The sequence below is a fragment of the Ictalurus furcatus genome, chromosome 21 (genome assembly GCF_023375685.1).
Source record: "Ictalurus furcatus strain D&B chromosome 21, Billie_1.0, whole genome shotgun sequence".
NCBI lineage: Eukaryota > Metazoa > Chordata > Actinopteri > Siluriformes > Ictaluridae > Ictalurus > Ictalurus furcatus.
In genome coordinates this window covers 5570852-5581560 of record NC_071275.1, presented here as the reverse complement: position 1 = coordinate 5581560, position 10709 = coordinate 5570852, and the positions used below count along the sequence as shown (strand labels likewise).

The window sequence follows — 10709 nt, the reverse complement described above, 5'->3', positions numbered from 1 at the left end:
AAGAAAACAATACATTTTCAAGCATTATGTGCTTACTATTCAAGTGTTTTAACTGTTAAACATTTGTGATGTGTAATGGAAGGAATTTCCAAGTAAGGGATTAGTATACGCAGAACAAAATTCACAGCATTAATTTGTATTAATTTGCATTAATGATTAATTTGATGATAGGGCCTGCAACACTTAAGGTCTTTACATACAGTTCCTTCCTTACAAAGGTCTGGATAAGAAACTAACATTAATGATATTTTACAGCTGTTTTATTTCGAACATACTTTTATATCCAAATGTGTATAGCAAAATTGTAGGACTAGTCTAAATCTATATTAAAATTAGTAGTAGTAGTAGTGGTAGTAGGATCTGTGGTAACTGACAGTGGGATTTGTTTTATTTTGATTTCGACACAATCTTTTTGATTTTGAAATGAATGAATCAATGAAAGAAGACTGTAAATGCCTCACACAGCGCCGCATATTCACGTTAGCTTCATATCTGACCACTCACTTGTATCCGTATGAAAATAATAACCACCTCAGAAAACTTAAATATATATATATATTAGCTTTATTGCCATGACCATCACAAGAATTACCATCTCACCAAAACACTGAAAGAATACATCCAGTTGTGTACCCTCTGTTTGTATATTTATCTGTTTAGAATACATTAACTGTCTATCTGTTTATTATGAATGATATCTTTGTATTTGATTAAATCCCTAATACAGTAGGCATATTATCTAACAGACAGGAGCATGATTAGAGAGAACTAGTTAATAGACATTAAATAACAATGACTAAGTTGGGAGTAAAACAGGGTTAAAAAAAAAAAAAAAGAGCATTTAAAGTTTGTTAAACCTACTTTCTGAAATACCTCCAGTTCTGACATTCAGCTGTTTAGACAGATGAGCTGTGTCTCACAAACAGTGCCTTCTCTCTTTATGGGAAATTTGATCTTGAGGTTGTGCTGGCTGGGGGAAAAACAGCACATGTTTATGTGCTTTAAGTTATCAGACAGCATATGAATACACTATGACGGTGTTTCTCAACTCCAGTCCTCAGGCTCCCCTCCCAAAATGTTTTAGATGTCTCAATAATTAAACACCTGGTTCAACTCATCAGCTTGTTAGTGTGTTAAATAGGGAGACATCTAAAACATTCTGGGAGGGGGGCTTGAGGACTGGAGTTGAGAAACACTGCTCTATGATAACACCCGAGGAAGACCTTTCCGGTATCTTGACTTTGAATGACTTTACACTATGAAAGATGTTTGGATCTGCTCGGCCATATGTGCCAACACAACCCAAGCAGAAGACTATAAGCATGGTACTAGTTGGGTTTTTTTTATTACACCTGGGTGTGAATTTTCATATGTACTAATGTTCTCTATATACAGTGAACACCTTTTTTTTTTTTTAACAAAATAATTTATTTTGTAGGTATTCCTGAGACCAGACTATGGATAGGAACAAAACACCAACAGGTTCTGTCTAACCACGTGGATCAAGAGTCGATGCAAGACCTGGGAGCCATTCTGTAAAATCTATCAATTACCAGCTCTTAAATACAATGCAAATAATAATAATATAAAAAAACACTGTAAAAACCAAATAAAAGTACAAAAAAAACACACTGATTTCTATTGTATTCTACTGTATTTTGTGGTAGACATTTCATTTCTTATTTTAATATTTCCGTATGGCATTTTACTATTTTACTATAGCTTCAAAGTTTACATTATTTAGGCAGGAAAGACCCCAGAATCTTTCCTTTATACTCTGTGGTGATGTGGGGAAACTTACACTATACAGACAATACCACGCACCATTAAAAAAAATACACTGGATGTGCTTTGCTAACTATGTGTTTATTTTAACACATGCAAGTTTATTCATGTATATACAAGCAAAGCAGTTGTTTACATCCTTACGATGAATTAATTCATTCATTCATTCAGGTTGTGGTCAGTGTAATGGTGGATTCGAAGCCTATCCCAGTAACACTGGGTGCAAGGTGGGAGTATTCACCTGAGATGGGGCTTCAGTCCATTGCAGCGCACCATGCACACACACATTCACACCTAGCATAGCCAGTCCGCCTACCTGCATGTTTTTGGACAGTGGGAGGAAACTGGAGAACCTGGAGGAAACCCCTACAAACCCAGAAAGAACAGGTGAAAGTCCACAGAGACTGTAACCCAAGCCGAGGATCAAACCATAAACCGTGGAGTCGTGAGACAGCAATACTATCCACTGCACCACCATGCGGCCCCAAACCACTCATGTTTCCCAAAAACACAAAATCATTAAGGCTGTTACTTTTGGTGAAGAAAACAATTTTGCACTCACTTTGCCACAGTAAGACAATTATACAGAAGAATTAACTGAGCCTGCATGGATTGAGATGATCTTGGCTGCATGCAGTAACAGACAAGGTGAGAGGAAACCTTTGTGCTGCTGCACACTGATAGACGAACCCTGGATATTTTCTCTGATTTGAGTATGAAATTGCATTGTTACTGAAAATTACTGAAAGTCCATCCATCCATCTTCTATACCGCTTATCCTTCCTTCAGGGTCAAGGGGAAACCTGGAGCCTATCCCAGGGAGCATCGGGCACGAGGCAGGGTTCACCTTGGACAGGGTGCCAATCCATCACAGGGCACACACCCATTCATACACTACGGACTCTTTGGACATGCCAATCAGCTTACCATGCATGTCTTTGGACTGTGGGAGGAAACCAGAGTACCCGGAGGAAACCCCTGCAGCACGGGGAGAACATGCAAACTCCGCACACACAGGGCCATGGTGGGAATTGAACCCCTGACCCTGAAGGTGTGAGGCGAACATGCGCACCACTAAGCCACCGTGCGCCCATACTGAAAGTCACTGAAAGTCACTGAAATGAAATTACTTTTATGAGTACGCAGTGCAATACTCATCTGTGATGTTCTATTTAAGCAGGATTTAAAACTTAGAGCAGGTTTGGAAATTTGAATACAAAAAGCAAATACCATTCAATTTTAGTTGACTAAATTTTACTTCATTTTCACTTAAATTTATAGTAAAACTAACAATAATCATAAAATATGTGAAAACAAGTGAAATCAAAACTAGCATTTAAAATTAACACTGTAAATCAACCAGCAAATTGAGATCGATTGATAATACCCGAGAAAGTATCATTTCCTCACATCACCCTTCAAGCTATTCCAGGGAATTCTAGGGAACTTGGGGCACAAGGCAGGGAAAACCCAGGGAACATCTTTGTACTGGGGAAGGAAGCCATGGTGCCTAGAGGAAACCCCCGAACCATGGGGAGAACATGCAGACTCCATGCACACAGGGTGGAAGCAGGATTCGAGCCCCCAACCAAATGTCATTTTGAGTGGGCGCCGTGACTTAGTGGTTAGCATGTTTGCCGTGCACCTCTGGGGCCAAAGACATGCATTGTATGTTGATTGCCATTTCCAAATTGTCTGTAGTGTGCAACTGTTCCCTGCAATGGGTTGGCACCCCATTCAAGGTGTCCCATGCCTTGTGCCCTGAGAGGCAGCTATGGAGAATGCTCTATTGCCCCAGGTCCGGTGCTTACTTCTGAGTGATATAGACAGGAATCTGTTACCAGAGGAACAGAGACTATGGGAAAGAATGTGATATTGGAGCAAATCAGTGAGGTAGGAGGGGGCCTGGTTATGAAGAGCTTTGTGAGTGAAAAGAAGGACATTAAATTGAATCCATTGTGGGGAAGGAAGCCAGTGAAGCTTCTGGAGGACAGGAGTGATGGTCACGAGAACGAGAGGGCAGATGTGCAGCAGAGTTCTGGATGTACTGTAGTTTATTTAGGATTTTGGATGATGTGTGATAGAGAATGCTATTGCAGTAGTTGATTCTGTATGTGATGAAGGCATGGATCAAAGTTTCGCCAGCAGAGAAGGAAAGTGATGTGCAGAGGTGAGTTATGTTTTTTTAGATGAAAAAAGGCAGTTCTGGTGATTTGAGTGACATGGTGTTCAAAGGAAAAGTTACTATCAAAATGACTCAGAGGTTGCGAATGCTGTGAATGGAAAGTTCAGTAACAAAAAGCTCTATGGCTCTAATAAATAGTCACATTATCTTTATAAACATTTAAATAATGAAGGTAGTAGTTGCAGTTAAATCTGTGGTACCTTACCTTCTGTTTGCTGGAAAGCATCAAAAATGATTAATATTCAAAATGACTCGTTTGTATCCATTCATATTATATTATGATGTACACATAAAAGATTATTGCACATTTTTAAAAAGCAACCCTATGCTTTAATCTTTAATCAGCTGCACAATGCAGTGTTCAGTGGAAAATGTGTATAAAGATATAGCCTCTTAGGAGACTATTTTAACTTTTTTGACCGGCCCAATCTAATGGTAAGATTATGTCTTTATCAGACTATGGCTTTAACTCTTATGCTGATTGTTTCTTACACCACATCATGGAAGATGTAGTGACAGTTTATGGCTTTTCTCCTGCATATCTTTATTCAACGCCACAGTTAATTTCTTTTTTGTGGTTTTTGCATCAGTGCGGCTCCAGGAGGTTGTTGCAGGAAGTGATTTGCATTCACGTGACATCTATTTTTAAGGAAATAGTCCAGCGGCATGATAGAGTAGACTTCGTGTGCTAACTTTAAAAGTGATTTAACATGGGAAGTGCAAGGTAAATAAAACGTTCAATATGTTCTTTCTATGAAAACAATTAGGTATAATTCTGCTCAAACAATGTTTTCTAGGCACTTCAGAAAATCCTTATTCTAAACCGCAACCCGTAGGCTAATCGCAACACCCTACGGAGACAAGTTGAAAAGCATGTTCTAACATGAAGAGCTAAATTTAGGATGTTACAGCAAGTAATTAAGGGAAAGTGATTGTTAAATATGAGGGTTGAGTCCTCATAACGTGATGAAATTTCACTTCTTTTTATGTCATGCATCAGTTATAAAACTGGTATAACAGACTGAAATACATGGCAGAAAAGATGGCGATCAATCAAAACAGTCAGGTTGTGACTGCACTTTTGCAATCCTTTAACAGTGCATGTCTACTAAAAATAAATTTTAAAAAACTCTAGTGTAATACAGTTCATTGTTATTTTAGGCAACATACTAAAAGTCTCAAACATTCTTCTCATTATCTGTGTAGAAAGTTGTAAAATGCTAGTTAGCATGCTAGTTAACCAACATAAACCGGTTTATTCATGGTTATAGTGCTGGTTTTTAAATAGAATGTTAAAGAAAAAAAAGGATATTTAAAAGATTTTAATGTTACATTTTCTGCCTTACTTATTTTGCATTTCTCAGTTCCCATTTGGATTGCCTGGATGACGAGAAGTTTTGCTACATTAAAGAAGGGGGTTCTTCTGACCCGTACCAGTTTAAAAGGACATGTGTCTTGGACTCACTTTTGGCTGCTTTGCACACTACATACTTAAAATATCCAAATGTAAAAGCTCTTTTGGATTCAGATGAGCTGTTCAGAGAGCTTATGGCTTTATTAAGTGACGGAAGGTATGTTGAGGCTAAAATTCTTTGGGTGCAGAAGCTGAAACATGTTCAAGTTGATGACACAAGGAAAGAAATGGACTTTTATGGCTCTGTGTATGATCATTTCATTCTGCTTGATAAGCTGGTATGTGAATTCACTGATAAACCAAACCCCCTAAAGGATAGTCACATCTACAAAGAAATGCTCAGGTAAGTGTATAAGCCACTTCAAAGCAATAATCACTCTCATTACAAGTAATAACAGTAGATATTACTTCTAATGGAGACAATTCATTGTCAGTCATATACAGTATTTTAACAAAGTAGTTTTAATAAATTGTAAAGATTTATGCACTTTATGTTCTGTATTATACTACTTTTATACATATAATGTGATTTTTGTCTTAGCAGCAGTTTTGATACATCTGGCTGTGAACCAAATGTATTTTTAAGCTTTCGGAAGGCTTTGGAAGATCCAGAAGATCTAACTCTCATTCTGGGGAACTGTTCGTCTCCACCACTGCTGCATTTTAAAGATGAGAAGAAAAGGTAACTGTACAAATGCATCAAAACTCATTTTACAGAGCAAAACTGAAGTTTAAACATGCAGATTATTTGTTTATCCCTGTGATGCTCTGTGTCCCTTGAACAGTGTATTTATCTTTCTTTTAGGACCTTTGTACTTCAATTTGTGCTGCTTGGGAAAAATGATCACATGACTATGTGCTTCCAGTCCTCCGACAACAAATGGCATCTATATGACAATGACACAACAAAGCCTCCTTTTCAGTCTTTCGACCTTGAGAGTATGAAAGACTATGAAGATCGTTTGGGTGGATACGTCAACATAACCCAAGTGCAGGAACATAAACTTAGTACGAGTTTCATTTTAACCTCAGTTTGGGTGTGGGATATATTTTAACTGTCTTAACCATCAAGGGTATTGAGAATCACCTGAATACCTTCTTGGGCACATGCATGCTGAGACCTGCCAACAAAGCCATGAAGTGATGTACGACACAGTATTTGCTATAAATACTATTGCCATACAATTATCGTTCCCTCTCCTCACTCAGTGTCTATAAACACTGCCTTTTTGATAATGATTTTTTAAAAACTTTTTTGATATTAAGCTTACCTTAATTGCACCAATGGCTCGATGATGCTAGCAAGACACCAAAGACCCAGGGTTTCTGCCCAAGGTGATATTACTCAATTTTGTAAACCAATCAACACCATGAAAGTGACCCTGCAGAACATTCCCTTGTCTACTAAATACACACCCCACAGTACTATTTAGACCAAACAGTAGCATTTGAACTGTTCATCTGTCATGGTTTAAAGAAGCAAGTAGCTCCACTGTCAGAACAGAGACTGGCCCATTGGGTGGTAGACATCACCAGGGCTTGTAGGTATCCTGAACACACAGTCTCTACTGTAACATGCATACACTTGTTACAGTAGAGATACTCTCCTGCATACACTTACAGCATATTCTACAAGGTTAACATTGCCTCTCCAAGTGGTGTGAACAACTTTCCAGTGAGATCAAAGGTGTGTTGGTTGCATATGTTATCCAGATAATTCTCACCACCCATTGTCTTTATTGCAAATAATGTAGCACAAATCACTTCATGAATTGCACCCATCATGTACGCAGACAAAAATTAACCAGGTGATTCTCACTGCCACTGGTGGTTATCCATTTTTACTAGCATAGAATTGTAATTAGCATATACTTCTGTATCCTCTAATCTACTCTGTATACAGTGACTCCCTTTTCTTTGTTTCACTCTGTAGGTGTTCCTGAGACTGGAGAAGCAGCAGGAACAAAGTGTTTCTGTTCAGGTGTAAGCAGTTCCCACTTGGATCCAGTGGAGGACATGGAAGTGGAAGACCTCTCTGACTCTGTTGCTGAGACTGGAGAAGGACTGGGACCAAAGCCTTTCTAGCAAAACCAGCCAGAGTTTTACCCTACTCAGCAACCAGGAAAAGCCAGTTGGAGACAGAAATTCCATCTTACAGCAGCTCTGATTCTGATTCTGAAAGGTAAAATAGTTGATTTTTTAAAATTCCTTACTTATACAAATAAAAACAATATGGACAATATGTAGAACAAGATTAAAAAAAACATAATCTACATTATGTGAAGTTAGTGAATTAGAGTTACTTAGGTAACGTTAGCTTTAATTTTAATTGAGATTATGCTTAAGACTATATTTAATTACAACACTCCATCTTTACTCTTTTCCCCTATCTTTGATTTAGGATCTTGTTTTTAAATTACAGTATGGGTACACTAGACTATAGTGCCCCTCAACCTACAAATGCTGAGGCGCGGACACTGGGGTACTGGGCCCCTCAACCTACAAACGCTGAGGCGCGGACACTGGGGTACTGAGCCCCTCAACCTGCAAGCTCTGAGGCGCGGACACTGGGGTACTGGGCTCCTCAACCTACAAACGCTGAGGCGCGGACACTGGGGTACTGGGACCCTCAACCTACAAACACTGAGGCGCGGACACTCGGAAACTCTTTTTTTTTTTTTGTAAATTTATACTAAAACTAACAATAACCATAAATATGACTATAAATTATGTACTGTCACCAAAAAAGCTGCACTCTTTTGTAAGTACAGCCATGCTGAAAAAGAATAGAAACCCTCATAGAATTTGTAATGGTTTTAATGGGAACTGTATTGGTTCCAGTGGGCCTCTACTGGTAAATTATTGCCTTCTATTGGAGGCATGTGATGTCTAGTGGATACCATTAAGGATTAATAATGGTAATGGTTTTTAAATGGTATTTGTAGTGGAAACCATTAGAATCTGTGAATTCTGTGTTTTTTCAGCAGGGATGAATAGTTAGTTTATGATGCCATGACCAAAGACTTCTACTTTCTATAGGAAATTCAAAATGTTATAATCTATTGTACCACAGAGGGCTTGAATGCTCAAATCTGGTGTTCATTATTTTCTTAACAGCACCTCAATATTCTATTAGGGCTGCAACTAACGATTATTTTCATAATCGATCACTCAGCCAATGTACAGTATCATTTTTTCCGTTTATTTAAAATAAAATCCACAAACTGAGTGTTACAAATATAAAATAAAATGATAAAACTTTACATTAACACAACTGTTTGTCTAATTATATATACATAAGTTTATATTATTTAAGTATTTATGCAATATTTTAATGGATGAACAAAAAAACAACAACACAATTTTGGATATGAACATGTTTGTGCTTGTGCATCACTGTCGTGCTTCCGTGCTACACAAGCACCACTTTGCAAAGTTTACAGGTTACAGTCTTCTCCATGGCATTTAATATAAAATGCGCCCCTGCCCTATGCCTCTGTCTGATGATGACAGAGGTCATGTTGGGTATAAAAGGTTGACAAAGGTTGACAAACGTTGACAAACACTAAACAAGAAATGTATTAGGAGCACTTGTGCTCCTAATTACAAAAATTTAGGAGCACGGTCAAAAATTTAGGAGCACGGTTGAAGTTTAGTTTGTTTTTTAGTTTTTTAGAGATTGTAACGTTAATGTGCCACAATATAACAAACAAGTAGGCATGAGAAAACTTGAGCTTGTCAAATATGACAGAATTTACGAACATAGTGTGAGCCATGACACATCAATTTACCTTCTAATAAACTAAACGTAATATTTTCAGTTAATTTTACAGGCTGTATTAAAAAAAACTACAACAACCGTTAACCTGTTCCACCTTGTAAACAAATACAATAAACCTCAATGTTCAGTCTTTGAAGTCTGCTCCTCTTAAATATATTTAAAGCTACACTATTAGACATTTTCCACTGTCATGGTTCTGGGCTGGAGTCAGTTCTCGAACCACTCTGTGTATATTGTGTATATATCTGAATAATCTCATATAGGATGAGATTGGGTGAGTTCATTTACCTGTCAGATGCAAAGCACTTTAGTTTAATGGTGTTCATTACTGATGCGCCGATCAGGATTTTTACAGCCGATACCGATCCAGATACCAATCTTTTTTTGTTTAAGCTTTAATCAGGAGGTCTGTCATAAACAGTTAAATGTAAGCTCTCTGCTCTTGGTCACTGTTAACTTAATTAAAATAATAGCAATGAGAAATACTGTTGATTATTTGATAAATAAACAAGCATAAAATATGAATTTTTAAATATTTTAAACAATAAAGAGTCCTAATTAAAAGTAGACTAACACAAAAATGATCCATAATAGGAAAAAAGCTTATAGCCTTCTAAGGAAATAGCGAACTAAGCTTAATGTCAAATTGATATTAAGTGCAACCCATAGTAATTAAACATAATTTAATTTATCATTTTATTTATATTTTATGAAGTTATTATAATATCAATTTTTTATATTAAATGATTTATTTATAACTAAGCACATTTTCTGTCTTTACATTTTATTAGTTTTATTTTTGTTTGTTTATCAGTTGTTCCATTTAGATGGGTTCCCCCAGTACAGTATTGCCACATCTGCTGATAATATTGAGTTATTTTGAGGGCATAAATCAAAACATGGAAACTGGCGTTGACCTTTCTAATGATATCTGGCAACCCTGACTTTAAATGAAGTGAATGCGCTGTCTTTTAGAGTTCTGAAGAGAGTGAAGAAGAGCGGTAGTGTACTGTATGTTTACAGACCGAACAGTTGCTACTCTTGATTATGATTGGTGAGGAATAATTTAATAAAGAAGTTTGAATTAAAACCCACCTTGTAGCGTTAACATTATTATTAATTTACTGCTGTCTCTACATGAGCAGGTCGCAGGTCATTTTGCTGGATCAATAAAAGATGGCAGTTTGGGAGAAGCAGATGATGTACAGAGTTACTCTCGTCATCATAATGGCTTCTCTGCAGTAGCAGAGTTGTTCGGTTCAGTTGTTGTTCACACTTGTTCGGTTGACTGAGGTGCTGAAAAGCAGTGTGAAAGTAACTGTGTGGTGTAGATGCATTTTGGAGTTTTAGTTTTTAGTGTTGCAAATCGCACCCTGCATTTACCTATACAACAAATAAATTCTGTCTCCTTACAATATAGCTACTTCTACTATCAATACTCACTTAAATATATTAGCCTACATAAAATTGGTCATTTCTCAATATGTTGTGTGTGTGTGTGTGTGTGTGTGTATGTGTGTGTGTGTGTGTGTGTGACATATGTA

At 37.2% G+C, this 10709-nt stretch overlaps 1 protein-coding gene across 2 annotated transcripts; it reads left to right on the top strand.

Annotated features, from left to right (window-relative positions):
- The first annotated feature begins 4585 nt into the window (after positions 1-4585).
- LOC128625147 (uncharacterized) lies at positions 4586-8639 on the top strand. Of its 2 annotated transcripts, none has more exons than XM_053653250.1 (6): positions 4586-4694; positions 5335-5727; positions 5929-6066; positions 6190-6392; positions 7318-7566; positions 7807-8639. In XM_053653250.1, exons 1-5 carry the CDS (start codon positions 4681-4683, stop codon positions 7467-7469), a joined length of 900 nt encoding a protein of 299 aa, XP_053509225.1. In that variant the 5' UTR covers positions 4586-4680; the 3' UTR covers positions 7470-7566; positions 7807-8639. The 2 variants fall into 2 exon arrangements, with proteins under 2 accessions (XP_053509225.1, XP_053509223.1); XM_053653248.1 differs by having other exon boundaries at positions 7786-8639.
- The last annotated feature ends 2070 nt before the right edge of the window (positions 8640-10709 follow it).